Consider the following 18,299-nt stretch of genomic DNA (forward strand, 5'->3'; position numbering starts at 1 on the left):
GTGCAGCCAACAACGCTCATGACGCGTTGCGACTGGAATAGCGCTCTCCTTGGGCCTCTGAGCAGGTCTCCGGGTGGAACGGTGGCATGTGCGCTTGTGCAAGTATATACATAATTGCTCATGTATGTACAGATTGGTGCACACGGTGGTTCCTCGGCTGCAGAACAGTACCCTATTGTATTGTTGCGCTTGCGCTTCCCTGGAACGCACCCAGCAGTATCGTCTGGTCCAGAAGCAGCTGTAGAAGCGCTCAAGAGCTCTATAGGCGCTCAGTGCCTGCTAGGCAACGAATCAGAGTAGGCGCTGACGCCTAGCGCTGAGCGCGGGGCCGAACACGCCATGCGGCAGCAGCAGCAGCGGGCTCCGGTGTCCGCGCCTCCGCGTGGTACCTGGGCTGGCGCTCGGGCCCGCAAAGCGTGGAACGACCGAACGCTCGTATCCGCCGCCTTCGTCACGAGTAGTTTTTCTAGTCGTCGTCGTCGTCGTCGTTGTCAGTACTATGGTCAAACTGAACCCTTGTGCTTATCGCTGCTGCGACGCATCGACTGCCCGCACTGGGAAGCGTGCGCCGGCTGCACGCTACAAGACGCGACAGCGCAAGCAAGACCACCTATTTTCGAGCAAGTTGCAACGTTCTTCGCTGAAACCTTCGGATACCAGTTACCTGAGCCAGTGGTTGCGTCGAGTTCTCATCACTGGCGAACACTGGCCAAGCTCGCGGTTCGATGTGCACCAAAAACGCCCCACCAGAACAGGGTGGACAAAGTGCGCAGCTGGGCGCCACAATTGGGCCTGTTTCGAGCAGGTACTCATGAGGTCGTCGCGATACCCGAGTGCCAAGTACATCACGCTGCCCTGAACAAGGCGTTCAAGTGCTTGGAATGCGTTCTTGCCCGTTCCGCTGTAGCAATCTACGATGAGCGTCGACCCCGGCTGGAGTCGCTGCGCTACGTTCAGCTGGCCGTTGAACGCCGAACCGGCCGGGTGCAGCTGGTACTTGTCGGGTATCGGGAGCCGACCAGCCAGCCGGTTGCACCATCCCGACGGCGCACTGATGCCAGCTTGCTGACACCCACCTGGCGAATGCTCTGCGACCAGCTCTGGGAAGAGGGCAAGCGCTTCGGATCCAAGCAGCAGTTGTGGCATTCGATATGGGTGCATATGCACGCTGGGCGAGGCAATGCCATTTTTGCATCGGCACATGAAGCGAGCCAAACGGAGACCGCCCAGTGGCAACAGGTGTACGGTGACGCGCCGTTTATCATCGACGAACCTCTGGCTGGTGAACCAGGCCCGGTGATGGTGCTCCCACCGTTCGCTTTCCAGCAGGCGAATCTGACTGCTTACCGGGCGATGTTACCGCTGATCGGATTCTGGTGTATGCAGCCGCTGCCTAGCAGTGTCCAGCGACGCTGCAACGTTGCCGCGATGACCAGTCAGCCACAAGTCGGTACCGTGGCATCCAGGTCGATGCCAGTGCTCCGAATCGCCGAGTTCTGTGCGGGAGTCGGCTCGATTGGGCTCAGCGTTGTACGGCAAATGCAACAATTGCCGAATGCTCCTGCACACATCTACCTCTGGGCGAGCGATATTCATCCGGGTGGCCAGGTTGCGTTCTGGGAAACAGCACGCCGTAATGGCCTTCTTGACGAACGGGTGAGGTCCGCACTCGAGCTGCGCTACCAAGTCGGGTCGCTGACGGCACTCGCACAGCGCGTCCATGACCCGAAGGTTGCGGCTTCGATCGTGATTGCGGACCCACCGCGTGCAGGTCTCGGACCAGTGTTCATCAGTGAGGTGCTGGGCAAAGCGTTGACTCCGTCCGCCACTGATGATGCTGCATCGAGTCGTCTGGAGCGCTTTATCTACGTGAGCTGTTCGATGTCATCGTTCATGCGGGATGTGCGACAACTGGTTTCTTTCGCACCGAATGATCGCAACAGAGACGCTTCTGAGCCGACGGTGTGCTGGACGTTACGTCACGCCCAACCGTATTTGTTTTTTCCTGGTGCAGATCACTTGGAAATGGTAGCTGTGTTTGACCGACAGGTTCGAGGACGTTGTCGGATGTCGTAAACGCTGCGCCTGTATCGCGAATGCAATTTCCAGCGGTTGCTAGTCAGCAGCAGCAGCAGCAGCAGCAGCAGCAGCATGCAAGCTGCTCTCGAGTACGACACCGGTGAGCACTTTCCAAAGCGTCTTTGGCGATACCCGAGCGTGTCGCGCAAATCCAACACTCAGTCACTGCAAAAGTAGCCGGCCTGCAGCAGGAGCTTTGCCCAGTTTCAGGTGCAGTGCCGCGGATGCTGGAATCATGCTCCTCGTTGCTCGTGCTCACTCGGCGCATCGACAGGTCAATGGCGAGCCTCAGAGACTCACGGTGGCACTGGTTCGAACCAGGATACTGCTGCTGCTGCTGCTGCTGCTGCTCATCTCGTCGAACATCGAGTCATCGGTGTGAACACCAGCTGACACCGCCTTGCGATGCGCTCGTGTCGGAGACGATAACGCCGCCTGTCCCGATGTATACGCCGCTGCCGCTGCTCCTCGTGTTCTTTGCGGATGCATGAGGTCACTGGAACGCCTACCCTCGCGTCCTGGACGCAGCAACTCGTGTTCAGCGGCAAAGTGGCCACGACGGTAGCGGCCGCCACGGCAACCAATACGATGAATATCCCGGCGATCGACGTGCCGCCTCGACAACACCGCTGCTGCCTTTCCTTGTGCATCTTCTTCATCCTCCTTTGCCTCTATCTCTATCTGAATCGCTGCCTCTGCCTCTGTCGTTGACGTGTGCATCGAACGTCCACCACTCTTGTCGCCAAGGCGGCGGGGCGATCGACGGCGCCTGCCCTGTGCGTTGAAACAAGGATCGGCACACAAGATGCCGTCTTCACCCGTATCGACGTCTTCTTCGTCTTCGTCTTCACGATGGTGACGATCACGACCATCATCGGTGTCGCCGAATGTAATCATCCAGGGGATATCGCCCAAGATACCGTTTCCAAAAGGCCCGAGGTCGTGTTCCAGTGGATCACCGGTCCACTGCCACCACTTGGGATCGATCACGATATCGCCGTCACCGAGATCATCCGACTCCGGCCTGAACGGTGACCACAGACCACTCGACTCGTCCGAAGACGATAGTCGTAGTAGTTCTCGTTCATAGGCATCGATCTGTCGCATACGCTGGAGATGACGATAAGCAAATGCCAACTGGCCCAGGTTACGCGAACGCTTTCGACGCTGCTGCCTGCGACAGGATGTGCGTCGCCCGCTACGCACTCGTTCCGTTGCTTCGGTGAGCGCTGTGGCGGAAAGCATCGGAGGCTCGGAGCGTACGCTCTCGCGACGATGTCGCTTAGGATGCCTGCGTCGAGCCTCGCGATACACTGGTGACGCATTCTCGATATGGTCAGCACCACAATTACGATCATCGTCATCGTCATCAGTCAAGCTTTTCGGGGTTGCAGCTCCAGCACCGTGTCGTACCTGCGCTGCACGCCATGTTGCTGCTGCTCTTGGCGGTGGCGAGGGCAGGGCATGCTCACACGTCGCTACTGCCGTTGCCACTGCCACTGCTGCATGATCGAGGTGTTCACGCACGCTACCAGCATCCGGTGGTTGTGCTGTATCACCGCCAGCTTGCACTGGTATTGGCGTTCGTTCAAGCGCTCCAGTCGGTTCCGTTCGTGCGGAAACGGTACCAGATGCAGGCATCGTGCCAATGGGCGCACTCAACGCATCTTGTACCGTTGACGGTGCAACGTGCGGCACGTGCTCATCAGAAACACCGGTTACCGATACGTCGCGAGTGTCATCATCGGATATCTTTGTCGAATCTCTTCCGGGCGCTGATCTCTCCTCAGCGGATTGCAGCGGTGTTGCCGCGGGATCCCTCACCGTCGCTGCGAGATGTCGGCCTACTGCTTCGATAATGGTGTCGACGCTGACCATGTTGGCAGCAGGGTCGGTAACAGCCTCGGAAGATGCGGCACGCTGATCAGCGACCTGCGCAGTGCTCAGTACGGGATCCGTTCCGGGATGCTCACCAGGTGTTGGGGCAGCTGCAGCTAGCGCCGCTCCAATATGTCTCCCCGGAACAACCAGGTATCGTCGATGAGCGGCCGAGGACGCACTTGCACCTAACGAAGGCGCCTGTGGCGTGACGTCCACGCGTAAATCCGCTGTTGAAACTGCCTCCACGAATGCCTCTGGCGTTGCTTCCGTTTCCTGACGCAGTGCCTGGTGTGGTATAAGCAACACGAGGCCGTGTGTCGTTTTGATCGAGGTAATCGTAATGCGCTGATCACCGGCGTACGCTGGCAGCGTCGCAGTCGGTCCAATCGTTTCCGCTGATACCGGTCGATACTCTTCGATGCTGCCAAAGAGCACGCCTTCTGCCTCACTGGAGCTGGATACATCACTCTCCGCGGAGGATACGTCCGCTGCCGCATCGCTGCGCGACAGCGCATGCTCAACATCCGTCACAGAGGCACAGTCACTGCACGAACAAGTGATGTCGAGGTGCTTGTACAGCTCGACCTCTGCTTCCAGACACTGGCCACAGCTGCACGACACGCCATGCGCGGCGATGCACCGGTACTCGACGCCGTTCGAGAACATCGCTGTATCGCCAGTGATGCCTGCAACCAGACCGTCTGCAACCTGGGGAATTGCTGCCAGGTCTGGCAGCAAGAGTCGAGATGCTTCATCGTCAAGGAGCAGGGCCCGTGCGTCCGTGTTCTCATTCTGGATCACTGTCCCGGAGGATGGAGCCCCGCGCTCGGGAGCACTCGCTGCATTGGGACCGGATGCACCAGCTGCGGGGCCGAGTTTGTCACCCAGCTGCTGAATCGTAGCCATTCCAGCAAGCGCAGCACGATTCGGGACTGCAGTGGACCCGGTTCCATGCCCCAGGTTCAGATCCTGGCCAGTGTAGACTTCGCAATCCGGATGCCTCAGGAGATAGGCTTTCAGATTTTTGGCCAACGGCGACGCATTTCCCGAAATTTTCAGCTTCTTCACTCGATTCCATATGGGTACGTGCTCGCCGAGGCCTCCGCTCCCACTGCGCGCATCAAAAGAGCGTAGACGGCCCTGTTCATCGAGATCTTGGCCACAATATACTTCACAATTGGTGTACTTTGCTAAGTATTTGCGCAGGTTTTTCGCCAAGGGTGCAGCGTTGCCGCTGATTTTGCGCAACTCTTCGCGGTTCCAAATAGCGACCCGATCCTTCGCCCGATACTTGATGGTTTCTTGATTCTGGGGAATGGACACTACGAGAATGACGGGATCCGCGAGATCACCATTCGAACCGGGTTTCTCTACAAAGCGCACATTCTGCTGGACGAGCGATGACGGCGTCGTGTCGAGCGCGGGGCGCCATGCAGACTGCTCTGGGGCAGCGTTCATGTTCGTTACAGTAGTGCTGTTCGTTTCCGTATGTGCGGATTCGGTGCTCCCCGGAGCACCACATGTATTGGAGGATGGTTCCGAATCCGCGGCTGGAGGTGTGGACGGTAGCTCGCAGGCTGCGCTTGCCCCGGTAGCCGCAGATTCTCCCGTTTGTGCAGGCGTCAGTGCCGAAGCGCTCGACATTTCAGGGATTCCAGCGGCACCAGTGCCTGCAGTGCGCCCTAGTGCACACGCTGGAGGCACTGCATGGCTCGGCGATAGCTGCGAATACTCGTTTGCCGTGTTTCCTGCTGGATCGGTGACGTCAGACTCCAGCATCGGTGCTTTGCGTTCATGAGCTGCAGTTTTCGAGCTGCCTTGTATTTCGCTTGCGCTTCGTAATCGATTGTTCTCTACGTTGCCCACAGAAGCGTTCGACAATTCGGTGAGCTCTGGGGTATTTACCGCGAGGGGCGTATCCGCATACTGGACGCCCTCGTCGGATCGAACTGCTGCCGTTTCTTGCTGGTCCTTCTCAACGTCCGGAGAACCGTCTCGAACAACAACCTCCCCTGCTTCGTCTCCAGTTGGAGCTTGTGCAGCCTCTACAGATTCCAGCACCCTTTCAAGCGCACTCTCCCGTGCAAATGTTGATGGAGGTCGCTGTGGATTGCCTCGCACGGCATCCGATACGATTCGGTTCGCATCTGTGTCTGCGCAAGCATCCACCGTTACACATTCAGCCGGCACTTGAACTTGGCGAGCACCGCGCTTCTTTTCGATGCTGATACGTTCTGCAATTGTTTCAGTTGTTGGCTCCAAAGTGCCCCTAGCGTCATGCTGCTGACAGTTGATATTGCTCCATGGTGCACGAGCAACCGAAGGTAGCGTTCTCCTAGCGGATACGCTCACTCGGGTGGCTGCTTTTCGGGTTAGGCCACTTGTCTGGGTGCAGGCCTCGTCCGGCGGTGCGTGCACCAGGGACTCCAGCTCGACACCCGGGCATCCACTGCTTGGCGGACTCATCGGAACCCCATCCGAAAACTCAGTGGCTTGTTCAAGCTCGGTCATTCCAGTACACTTCTCGTTCGTACAGAGCGCAGTTTACACGCAGCGTGCAGTAAAAACTCTCCGTAGCGCTCGTGCTCGTGTCAGCAGCTATGGTGGTGTGCGATCGCCCTTGCAGCAGTTTCGAACCGAACACAGGTAGCAGGCTGCGCGGGTGACCAGAGCCAACTCGTCCAAGAATGCCTCGCTTTCAGCTTCGTCAGTACCTTCAACTCTATGTACTTGTCAATGAACCGCAGGAAAAAACGGCGTAGGCCCGAGATCGTTCACAGCTCGGCCCCGATCTGCGGCCGCAGCTCGAGCAAGCCGTCACCAGGCCGCGTCGCTGCGTCTATGCACCACCTATGGAGCGTGTGTCCCGAACGGCCAACTGCTGGTCGCCTTCCAACAGGATGACCCTCTATATCCAAAACCCAAGCTGATTACTCAAGAAGCGAATAGGAACACACAGCAGCTTGGATGCACCTGTTACACACAACCACCCGTTACCAATAGACCTCCAGCGAGAGAAAGCGCCGCCCATCCATAGATTGGGACACCGGCGTCGGCGTCGATGTCGCCGTCGTCGATGTCGGCGTCGACGGCCTCATCGCGATGAATCCACCGAACACCCGACATTCGTATGGCATTGCGGTAACGTGCAGTCATCGATCGACCATAAACTGGATGGCTACTTGCGATATGTCGTCAATGACTGGTCGACTGTGGGCTTGTGATCGTTGTTCAAATGAATGAGCGCGTTCCGTAATCATGTGAGGTACATGAATACCGACGGGCAGACGCCTCCTTGCCTTGTTCGACGCGCCCTCTGCTATCGGTGTCAGCCTCTCCTTGTACACGTCGGGTCTGAGAGGGGGTGCCCCTCAAGGCTGGTATACCGCAGCTGCACAGGTCTCTGCTTCAGTAACGCACACCTCCTGATATGTATAGCAGCGTGTAAGTTTCGATTCACAAACACAGTGTGTTGCTTGCTTCTGATTGTGTTCACCAGTGCAAGGAGTCCTCGAACTCGTGCCCTCAGTGCCACGGCAGTCTCGTCATCGTGCCATCGGGTGAACACCTCTTTATTTCCCTTCTTCTTCTTATTTTTGGTCACTTGTGCTTCTTCGATGGCTTGTTGACAAGAAGAGGATTTATTCGTTTTTTTCCTGCAGGCGGAGATGGCGGCCTTCCAGGATCCTCCACTTGCCTGTCCATTGCTTCCCGTTGGATTTTTGTTTCTTCAAATGAACGCACTTCAGACGCATGAGCTGTAACCGCGAAAAAGTATATGATTTCGCACACCTAGGAGAGTTACCAATTGAAGGGAACGTCTAGCAACGGCAGACGGTGCCATTTCCGCACGTCCGGTAAAGGCGTCACGATTTCGCTGGACGCCACGAAGCACTGCTTCATATGATCTTTCTACTCAGTTTTATGGAACGACTGCTGTGGTGTGTAGCAAGCCACGGAAATTACCATGCCATGTATCATGCAGGTCTTAGAAGAATTGCCTGTAGTTTCTATATTCTTAACTGAACATTGCAAGGAGGACTACATTCCTCTTCAGGTCAGTCATATCACAATACCCAGATGATTGGGGAACACTGGATGAAACAAGTAGATGCGCTCCGCGCGAAACACCGATATTCTCGAAGAGTCCTTGCGGTCAATGGTAGGACAGGATAAACACCATGTGGTAAGCGAAAGCGACGATCGCAGTCACCACGGGCGGCTGTGTTTCTCAACAACGTTTGAATATTGTCCTGAAAACTCTAGGATGCTGGCACAATACAGTGCTCGTACAATTACGGTCATCTTTCACCGAAATCGCTACGACAACGTTTCTGGAACATCGCGATCGGCATGAAGTACAGGGACGTCGGGTTGTTTTCTCAATCGATGAGACTGACTTGGGACGAGCCAGTCGGAGTGTAAATGGGAATTCGCGGAGCATGGTGCCCGTTGTATTTACGATCGGACGCGAGGAGAAGGGTGGCATCATCTGTTCTAGGTGGAGCGGATTCATTATGCGACCTCGGATTCGCTCGCAGACATGGCTCATACAACAGCTTCGACCACTTTATCAAATCATTGAAGGCTTTTTTCCTGACGTCTCGCGCCATGCTTCCATGAAGCAACATGGCATTTGACCGGTCCCGTTGCGTTCGAGCTTTTGCCGATTCTGTCGGAATGTAGAGCCGCTTTTCATTGCTCGGTACCCGCGGTGGTTCAACTCCATCGAACACATGTTTTCTATCTTGAACCGTAATGATCGCTCCACTGGGCGAATCGCGGATGCTTCCAGAACACAGGGACACAACGGGGCACAGGTCGTGTTTGTTCCGCAAGCCCTTCTCGCTAGGGGCAGGTCCTCGTCGATGGTCATAACAAAGTGCGTCCATTCGAAGACAAAAAGATCCAAGGGAAACTTTTGGTGATGCACGTCGGGGATCGTGGAAGCCTGGTGGCTCCAGGATCTACAAAGAAACGAACATATCCTCTTCTCTCCGAACAAGGAGCGAAGAGGAAGAGCACGGAAGATGGCGGAGGAGTCTGCCTGACGGGACGCCAACGGGACTGTCGAGACACAGAGGGAACGAGTTCGAGCAATCCTTGCATTGGAGCGTTCAATCATCGGCAAAAATCGCATGGAGTTCGTGAACCGAGACTTATATGCCTCCGCCTCTATCGGGCGACGTGCGGTGCCGAGGACGAGACCCAGGTAGCTGACACGATCCGACTTTATGGGACAACCTCCCAGGATCGAACTGTACAATGAGAAACTGAAGCCGACGGCAGTCGGCCGGTCGACAATGGCGGGAAGGCGTCTGCGCGTGGGTATGTGTATTTACTCTCCATATTCGGAAATTGCTGTTCGCTTCACTGACGTGTATTGCGTTCATGCCAGCCATGTGCTGTTCTAGACTGAGTTAATGATCAAAACTATGTGGATGTATCGAAGCAGTGCCTGAAGCGTACTCGAATTCTAAGGTTCGGACAAGGCGCTCCGACGCACACACAGCGCGCTAATAGATTCATGTCCATCGGGAGAAGCACTGCATCAGACCGATGGCGTGCTCGTCTTTTGAAACCATACTTTGGGATGCAGGTTGCGGCGCATCTAGATATCTTGAAGCTCGTAACTGCCGGACAGACAGAAAAACGCATCATTCCAAGGGATTGCTCAAGCATGTCTTGCATCGCTGGATCAGGTTCGGATGCCTGGCAGTGCTTCAACATCTGGGCTCGATCGAAACCGAAAGTCTTCGTACAAGGAGCCAAAATCCCTTTTCTGCTGACTTGCAGCATTTCCGTATTCGAAATACTCGAACTGGATGTACTGATTCTTCACGTAAATGATTACTGACGGGGTCCATGCAGATTTTCGGCTTTTCTCACGTCCATTCTACAAGAATATCTTTGCGTTTCCATGGACTGCAAAAAGGCGAGCCTGCGTCTTCGCATTCTATCGATAGTGAGGAAATTGGCGACAGAAAACAAACCCCTACGAAACGTTGCTGCTGTCACGAGACACTTTGAGCCTGCACGCCGCATATTCCAGGAACGGAATAGGTGCCTGTTGCTCCGAGCACATACCAGGCTGCGGCGGTGGCGTTGTACTGACACCATGCACCAGTTGACAGTCGCATGTGGTAATTTTCCGGCTCCGGCGAGAGATCGGTTGCAACCCAGAGGCCAATGGAATTGTTGCCAGAGGATCATGTCGAGATTGGGTAGACCCGTGGTATTCGGATTTGTTCATCGATCATCATCGTTCGTGACACGATCGACAGAGTGCATCCACGGACAACAAGGCAGGCAATTCGGATGACATGCGCTCGACCACTGGCTATGAAATCATTTGGTGCTTAGCTGTGAACGAGCATGGCGGTGAGTCTTCAAATCGAGGGTTGTTTAGGTGTGCAATACGGGTCAATGTGCCGGGCGCGTTCCGGGCAAGAGAGATCCGCGTCCACCATCAAGTCACTGGACGTATCCAGTTGCCCGATCAATAACGTTCTGCTTATCGATGATGACGTCGTCATTGAAGACCAGACACAGGCGCGGAAGAACCGAGGATACTCACCTGGTCCCGATCGACAGTGTATCGCGTCCACGTCACTGAGACGACAACAAGTTCCAGCCGCTACTGCCCAGGAAATGGCGCATGCTCTGGTCCTCCTCATTTCAGGATGGACGGGTTTCACGCCAGATGCGCTGGGCGCAGAAAAGCACGGGCCGTGATCTTCGCGTGCGCTTCTGGTAAACCGAGCAGGCCTCGTTGACATTAGTAGCGGCTGCACAGCCGTCTGCGTTTCATTTGGAGTGCCATCCAATCGGAGCATCGTCAAGGACGCCGGCCCCGAGTGTGCCGCGTACTCGCCAGTGATTGATTTCATTCATCATCACACGAGGAGATGGCATGCTGCGGTGGTGCCTGCTCGTGACTGCGCAGCTCACGCAGTACGGCATCAAGCTGCTCTCGAAAGTGTCGCAGGCGCTGGCGTAGGCGCGTGTTCGCCTGAGCATTGGCGACGCAAGCGCGTCGCCAAGCGTCCGATTCAGAACGTAATCGAGTGATTTCCGCTCGCAAGCGCTGCAACTCCTCGCTAGCCTCCGTACTGCGACGGGCTGCTTGTGATTTAGGGTATGCGGTGTCGACACGAGACGGGCTGGCGCATCGAGTGGCGATTTTCGTATCTAGGGCGATGTTCGAGAATCTTGTTCCTCGTCTCCGATGTTGGTCGTCTCCCAACGACTGTGACTGTATCAAAGCACCGGACGATGTTCCATTGCGTATCTTAGGCACCGAACCGCGCGGAAGCCGAACCTGCGGCTGCCGTATCCGACTCGTCACCGGCGATAGGTCATCGGACTGCGCTCGGTTTACGAAACTCGACTCGGACCTGGAAGACGAATTCGCTCGGCTTCCGTTGCGGCCATTCTGGAATCCGATGCCTGCTTCAGACGGATCACAAGGCTGCTTCCATTCAAAATACGACGGCGTCTCATCGACGAGGCTCATATGAAGACCGCTTTGGATGCCTTCGAGCATGCGCTCCAATGGCGGGGTCCATGCTTCCGGATCCGTAGCTGACACTCGAGACATGTCCGCAGCAGCTTTGGTGTTTCCTTCGGTCGATAAGCACAGCACGTCTCGACTGGTAGACGAGGCGGCGCGGGTCCGGGCTCCGCCTCCTCGCGCAAGCCACGGAGTCCCATATGCTTGTTTCGAAGCAGCAGCAGCAGCAGCAGCAGCTGGTGTTGCGACAGACCGACTTTGTCTCAGCGCAAAGCTCCCCGGCACAACGACCTGTTCGTCGGAACGCGACCCCTCCGCCTCTTTCGGGCTGCTCGCTTCACCTGCCCGGCTGTCGAACAAGCCCGGCGTTCTGGACGTGCCATCTACCTGACGACAGCGCCCGCGTTCTTTCGAAAATGTGAGCCTCCGAGCGACGTCCTCCATGAGGATCACGATATCTCGAGTACGTCCGCTTGGTTTAAGCGTGACGCCCACACGCTACCCAGAGGATACAAACAGCGTTGGCAGCGGAAGGGCCTCAGATTCCAGCGCAGTTGCGCGCCGTGCTCGGATTCGGAACCTCCACCGTCGCTGTCGCTCCACTGGGCGAATCGCTGCGTGCGTTCGCGCCAACGCGGACACGTGTCCTACACGCGATCGATTGCGCACGCATAGAGGGAATGCTGCTGTTGCATCGCGTGTTGATGGCTGATGATCGACTCCAGACTGCGCGATGCATACTGGGAAAGCACCTGTGATGCCGCAGCCGACCTCCATGATCGATGAGCAATACGTCCTGCCCGATGCACTGGTTGTTTCGTGCGTTCCATTGGGTGCCGAGTGTCTGCGGGGCGTTCCCGCGATAACGCCCTACAGCACCGGTGAGGAACGCGATCCAGTGGCAAACGCAGCGCGCAGCAACGACGTTCGCAAGCATATGGCCGGGCATCGTTTCGTTTGCACGTGGCGCGCACAGCGTTACTGCATGGGGCCTGCGCGCCATCCCGTAATGGAGGCGCTCGTCTCAGGAGGTACCCAGTGTCAATAAGCACACATGGGGCGAGGTGTCCGCAGGCGGCATCTGTGCATCTGTGAGCGTGTTGTGGCAGGGGATTTGGGTTAGACGAACGCGTTCTGGAATAGATGGCGAGGGTTCCTTTATCCGGTATCTTGTCCCGACATATTCCCTGATCTGCTGGTTGCACATTCGATGCATTCATGCTGCATAGCGATCAGCTCAACGGTACTAGCATGCGTTCGAGGCGGCTAATCAACGCTCCATGTCGACAGAGGTTCGCTGAAAATGTGCGTTGATCTCCATCGGGACGCACCCGAGGTGATCTCCTCACCATATCACATCGATGATCCTGTCCATAAAAACCATCAGTGTGCGCGAGTGGATCTCTAAATGAGCGCTGATTCTGCACGAGAAGGTGTTCGTCCACGGTCTGCAGTGAAGTGCCTGCAACGGCTTGGCGCACTCACGGCGTGCAAGCTGACCAGCACGCTGCGCGCTTCCGCCGCTTTCTCCAAAACGAGCTGCGTCCGGGCGACTGTGAGCCCCGTAACGGAAAGTGCCCTCTGTGCGCAGCTGGTCGACCATCGCCCGCATGACAACGCTTTGGATAACCCTGGACACTGCACGTGAACGAAACATCGCCACCAGGGTCTATGCTGCACTACCGAAAATACTCGATCATACAAGCAGATGCACTGCTTAGGATAGGATCCGTCTGCTCGTGAAGGTAACGGTGCCCGCACAGAGCTGTTGCGGCTTGTATCCCACGACAGACTGGCGCGATTGCCTCATCGTCCGATGAATTTTCGGTGAATACCTGAACACGAAACTCATCGCCGCATACTCCCTGCAATTTCTATGCAGAGCGTACACGTATGCATCTCAGTAGGCTGTCGCATCGGCCTTGGTCTCTATCTCGCCCAGCAAAACATGAGCTCCGCTTCCCTACCGAGCCTTTCGGGGGTAACGGTGCGCGCGCGCTAAGCCACACATTGTGGCGCCGCGAATCGTGGCGCTGCGGCCTCCGCCCGCATCACCCGCGCAACGGGCACACGCTGCGCACCATTCGCGTACCCGAGCTGAACACCTATCGGGTATGTCTGGCGTAAGCGGGTGTGGTACCTCAGCCTGATGCAACGGAACCTCAGCACCAACAGAACATGATTTGGAGTAATGTTGATATTTTTGACTCCGGTAGAATGCATTTACGAGCGTCCAGCACCAACGTACCGAAACAAGGCCTTTACAACACCCGAAGTGCGCGTACCGCATCGCGAGCGACTGCATCGCGTTCGGCGTCGAGCACTGACCCCAGTGCGGGTGCCTGGGGTTGTCGCAATTGCCTCGGACGCCAACGAAGGATCTACTCCTTCCGATGAACCCTGGTGGCGAGAACGCGCGAGGTTAGTGGTATCGAGACAGTCTCAGGCGACCGGAGACGCACCGACAAGTCGCCGGAGGTTTCTCCAAGCGCTCGTGCTGGCCTTGGTTGGTTTCGTTGCGGGTAGCCTTGGCAAAAGCGCTTCTTCAGGAAAAGCAGGGACGCAAGCGCAAGCAGTTACTTTGGCTCCGACACCTATAAATCCGTATGCCCGCCGTCGTCAGAAGAAGCAGTACGAGAAATACCTCGAGATACAGAAAGCGCTCATTGAGCGCAATCGACTACGTCGCAAGTATTCACGAAAGCCGCCTATAGATACGGATGCGCTTCCGTATTCCCTGTCAGCATTGAGTGCCTTTGTGGCTTCAGCAATCAGTACATTCATTGTACATCCTATTGACACGATCAAGACGCGGCTGCAGATGCGCGGAGCCTCGTGCCCGCTCCCGCCGAATCAGCTGTACCGAGGCGTTGTGTCCAATGTCTGGAAGGAGGCACCGAACGCAGCGATCTACCTAGGCGTCTATGAAGCCTTCAAGGATATATTCTTGCGAACACCAGTTCTGGGATCTTATCCAATGCTTTGCTTTCTGCTGGCCGGCGGGCTCGGGGATGCCATCGGTAGCGTCGTGCGGGTTCCGGCGGAGATTCTGAACAAGCGTTTGCAACTCGGTCTGAGCGCGACGCTAAGTGATGCATGGCGCGAAGTGTTTTGCGATCCAAACAACCGGGAGGTTGTGAAAGTCACCTGGATGGCTGTGCTGGCGCGCGACGTTCCCTACGGTGCCTTGCAGATCGCTTTCTATGAGCAACTGAAAATCCTGGTGTTGGTTCATCATGCAATGGGAGCGCAGAGCGCGAAGGGGCTCTTTCTTGATGCGTTACTGGGAGCGATTGCGGGTTGTGCAGCCGCCTTCCTTACGACGCCAGCGGATGTTATCGTGACGAGGCTGGCGTCACAGTACCCCCAGTCGTACATAGATACACGGCGTTTTATGGGCGTTTTGGGTACCGCACGGCGCATCGTCGAGATGGATGGCTGGCGGGGCTTCTTCTCCGGATCCCTTCAGCGAGCCGCCTACTATGCGCCGCTGATCGGCCTCTTCTTCTTCCTCTATGAGACGTGTCGCTATGTTGCGCTCCATCCAGAGACGGTGTCGCAGCTTGTCACCTCATACTTACCGTTATAAGCAGCGAGCGTGTGCGAACGACGGTGTGATGGATGAGGAGGATTTCGCGAGTGCCGTGTTACACTGTGCTGTTCGACGATTCGGGGCATGGCAGGTCGCTTCAGACCGTTCAGGCGAGCTGCTGCCGTCCGACGCCCTGCAGCACACACTGTGTAGGGTGACTCTACGGTCCAGCGTGTTTTTTCGATACGAACACGCTCGAGGACAGCAGCAGACTCGCCGTAGTGGATTCGCTCGGGAAATAGCGTGACTCTCGTCAGGTGTATGCCTGTAAAAAGATTGTTAGCTGCAGGATACGAGTTTCCATTGCCGTTCTGGAAACGCGCAGCTTCCTCAACAGCAGACACCGGGCACGAAGTTTCTCGTCGATATCGCTTTCGAGCGAGCAGGAGCATTGCGGACGAAGCAAATGGTCGTTTTCGATCTGTCGTGGACACTGGTCCAGGCGGATAGCTTCGAGCTCCTCTGCCAGGCGGCTGCAGTGGATGCGGATGCAGTCGCGGAAGTGCGTCGTTGTCACTCGCTCGGATCCGACGACGACTTGCGAGCGTGTGCTGCGCTCCTTCGCGGTCGATCGAGCACTGGCTTAGCAGAAAGACTACACGCGCTTATCGAATATACCGATGGAGCCGCTTCGGTCTGTCGCGTACTGAAGAAACTCGGCTACCGAACGACGGTGTTGTCGCCGGGGCGCTCGTTCTTGCGAGAGCTTGTGAAAGCAGACCTCGGTATTGATTTCGTTGCGGCCAATCGTCATGAAATGGACAGCAATGAGCATTTCACCGGAGCGATCTTGGAGCTTCTCGTCAACGGAGAGCGGAAAGCAGAGCTGCTGACCATGCTGGCGATGCGCGAGCAGCTCAGCCCGCAGCAGATCATTGCGGTAGGTGACGGGCCAGTGTCCGCCAAAATGCTTGACTCGGCGGGTCCATCCATCGCCTTTGGAGCACCAGCGGCTCGGGACGGCACCAATATCGGCGGCAAGATTCAGAGCAAGAGTCTCACCTGCATCTGGTTCCTGATGGGTATCCACGAGCGCGATCTACGGTCATTTTCATGAATAGAGTCACGTTTGCACTTGTTGACGACCGAGCGCGCTTTGCGTCACCATTGTCGATGATGCCGCTTTCTGAGACCAAATGGTGGCTCATTCTACGAATTCGCCGAAACAATACCGTGATGCGTTGCAAGCAGGCGCTCTTCATCGCGTTTGCCATGGCATGCCGCTTCCTCGCTGCGCAGTCGATGCGTCGCCTGCGGAGCAAAATCGCCGACAAGCGCGCTCCAGTACTGGTCGTGCAAAGCAGTCTGAGTGTTGGACCTTTGATACCTTCCAATCTGTTCGGAACGTTGGCAGGTCTTTCGAAGGCTAGACTATGAAGGAGTAAACGTCGTAGCGTCGTCGGATCGCATGCGGTGCCTGTGCTGGACGAATGCGCTTGATCCACTGTACCGGCTGGCTGGACGGCAGGCGTTGCGGCTGCGCGGGCACCAGTCCTGGTGGCGTTACCAACACTGTATGCTTCACCAACGAGCACAAGCATGTACTGGTGCGGAGCGCTCTGCCCAGTGGTCGCTGATACGGTCTGCTCAGAACGCGAAACTCAAGTTGTTGCGACAAATCCTGCGCAAGGGTAGCTTGGTGCTCGACTCGCCGAGCGCCTCGTCATCGCTGGGGAGCAGCGCGCCAGACCGCCGGTTTCTACAGCTTGTGAAAGAGCGCGAGTCAGAAAACAGCTATACGGCAGCCTTAGCGGAGCGCTGCTTGCGACCACAGCTGTTTGTTGTAGAAGGGGCGCGATTATTGCAGGACGCACTGGATGTGCACTGGGCTCCTGAGTTCATTATTTGCTCAGCTGATGCTGTGCAGGGGCTGTGGCGTCGTCACCCGCAGCTCATGGGAAAAATTTCGACCGACGGGCTTTTGCAGCAACGCACCTTTGTGTGCGAGACGGAACTGCCTACTGAAACAGTCCACTCGCAGGGTATTGTGGGGGTGTTTCAACGGAAATGGCTGCCATGGGATCAGCAGCGAACGCTAGTGCTCTTTCTTGATGGCGTCCAGGACCCGGGTAATCTTGGGACGATCCTTCGCTCGGCATGTGCAGCTGGGTGCCGCACGCTCCTGCTCAGTGATCAATGCGTTGATGCCTGGAGTTCGAAGGTCGTGCGGGCAGGTATGGGTGCTCATTTCCGCCAGTGTATCGTTGATAAGGTTTCGCTGGAGCATCTGGAGTGCCTGCTCGACTTGTTGGTCATGGTGCCGGGAACCGATGCACCCTGTTGTGCATCCCGCGAAGCACACAGCGCAGCGGAGGTCAAAGAGGCCGGTCTGAAGCCGCCCGCATCGGATCGGGGACACAATTTGAGCCGCATTCACCACCACGGGCAACGATATCGATTCGTCATTGCTCATCCAAAAAAAGTACCGGGGCTTGCTCATTTCTCCTACGATGATGATGCAATCTGGTTGAGAGCATCCAATTTAGATGCGAAGAAAACTAGAGCAACGGGTACAGCAGGGAAAATACCGCCTCATCGAGACATCAGGACACCCACGCTAGATATCCTGGTGATTGGAAACGAAGCACATGGCCCGAGTGCTGCAATTTTCGATTTCGCCCAGAGCGTAACCGGTTCATGTACAGTGGCTATTCCTCTCGACTCGGGCGTTGAGTCCTTGAACGCTGCTGCTGCTGCATCAATTCTTCTTTTCGAAGCCCGCAGGCAGCGTCAAAAGTTCGAGGAATCCACGGGCGCTGCAGAGACCCTCTAAAGATGCTGTTTCATGATGAATTTTGCGTACTGAAGCATCGCATCGCTCATTGCTCGTGCGTCCAGGGTCGATAAAAGTGGCCGCCGCCGATGCCGCTTGCATCATGTTCCCAGCGTAACCACAACTGAGAAGGGCATGCTGCAGTACCTTCACCTTTTGGTCCATGGCTCGCAAGGCCTCGAACTCGTCTGCCTAGACTGTCCGAACCTGAAATGTGGGCACGAAACAGGCAAAGGTCATGGCTGGCCTCCGACACGGCATTCCACCCGTTGCATGCAGGGCGGCCATGCAGGATTCTACACCAGGCTGCACTGTTCATTGCCGCTGCATGAATAAGTGTCGGTTGCTATTCCCTGCTGGTGCTGTTCGCATTCGCGTTTGCACCAGGAGTACCTGGCACTCGCGAAGTAGCGCAAAAATCACGGATTTCCGAGAGCGTGACCCCAAAATACACAGCGGCT

The 18,299-nt window shown here is 56.4% G+C and overlaps 7 protein-coding genes across 7 annotated transcripts; 4 read left to right on the top strand and 3 right to left on the bottom strand.

Moving 5' to 3' along the window:
• Window positions 1-339: 339 nt before the first annotated feature.
• CYME_CMT537C (hypothetical protein, conserved) lies at window positions 340-2,076 on the top strand (the record flags this gene model as incomplete). Its single annotated transcript, XM_005539433.1, has 1 exon — window positions 340-2,076. One exon carries the CDS (start codon window positions 340-342, stop codon window positions 2,074-2,076), a length of 1,737 nt encoding a protein of 578 aa, XP_005539490.1.
• Window positions 2,077-2,367: 291 nt separating this feature from the next.
• On the bottom strand, window positions 2,368-6,471 carry CYME_CMT538C (hypothetical protein; the record flags this gene model as incomplete). The annotated part of the gene is made up of 1 exon (XM_005539434.1): window positions 2,368-6,471. One exon carries the CDS (start codon window positions 6,469-6,471, stop codon window positions 2,368-2,370), a length of 4,104 nt encoding a protein of 1,367 aa, XP_005539491.1.
• Window positions 6,472-8,533: 2,062 nt separating this feature from the next.
• Window positions 8,534-9,100, bottom strand: CYME_CMT539C (hypothetical protein; the record flags this gene model as incomplete). Its single annotated transcript, XM_005539435.1, has 1 exon — window positions 8,534-9,100. The coding sequence occupies one exon, from the start codon at window positions 9,098-9,100 to the stop codon at window positions 8,534-8,536; it is 567 nt and encodes a 188-aa protein (XP_005539492.1).
• Window positions 9,101-10,846: 1,746 nt separating this feature from the next.
• Window positions 10,847-11,917, bottom strand: CYME_CMT540C (hypothetical protein; the record flags this gene model as incomplete). Its single annotated transcript, XM_005539436.1, has 1 exon — window positions 10,847-11,917. One exon carries the CDS (start codon window positions 11,915-11,917, stop codon window positions 10,847-10,849), a length of 1,071 nt encoding a protein of 356 aa, XP_005539493.1.
• Window positions 11,918-13,664: 1,747 nt separating this feature from the next.
• CYME_CMT541C (similar to mitochondrial carrier protein precursor) lies at window positions 13,665-15,062 on the top strand (the record flags this gene model as incomplete). The annotated part of the gene is made up of 1 exon (XM_005539437.1): window positions 13,665-15,062. The coding sequence occupies one exon, from the start codon at window positions 13,665-13,667 to the stop codon at window positions 15,060-15,062; it is 1,398 nt and encodes a 465-aa protein (XP_005539494.1).
• A 409-nt stretch (window positions 15,063-15,471) lies between these two features.
• Window positions 15,472-16,122, top strand: CYME_CMT542C (similar to phosphoserine phosphatase; the record flags this gene model as incomplete). Its single annotated transcript, XM_005539438.1, has 1 exon — window positions 15,472-16,122. One exon carries the CDS (start codon window positions 15,472-15,474, stop codon window positions 16,120-16,122), a length of 651 nt encoding a protein of 216 aa, XP_005539495.1.
• Window positions 16,123-16,473: 351 nt separating this feature from the next.
• Window positions 16,474-17,838, top strand: CYME_CMT543C (similar to rRNA methylase; the record flags this gene model as incomplete). The annotated part of the gene is made up of 1 exon (XM_005539439.1): window positions 16,474-17,838. One exon carries the CDS (start codon window positions 16,474-16,476, stop codon window positions 17,836-17,838), a length of 1,365 nt encoding a protein of 454 aa, XP_005539496.1.
• Between the last annotated feature and the right edge of the window lie 461 nt (window positions 17,839-18,299).

The sequence above is a fragment of the Cyanidioschyzon merolae genome, chromosome 20 (genome assembly GCF_000091205.1).
Source record: "Cyanidioschyzon merolae strain 10D DNA, chromosome 20, complete genome".
NCBI classification, from domain to species: Eukaryota; Rhodophyta; class Bangiophyceae; order Cyanidiales; family Cyanidiaceae; genus Cyanidioschyzon; species Cyanidioschyzon merolae.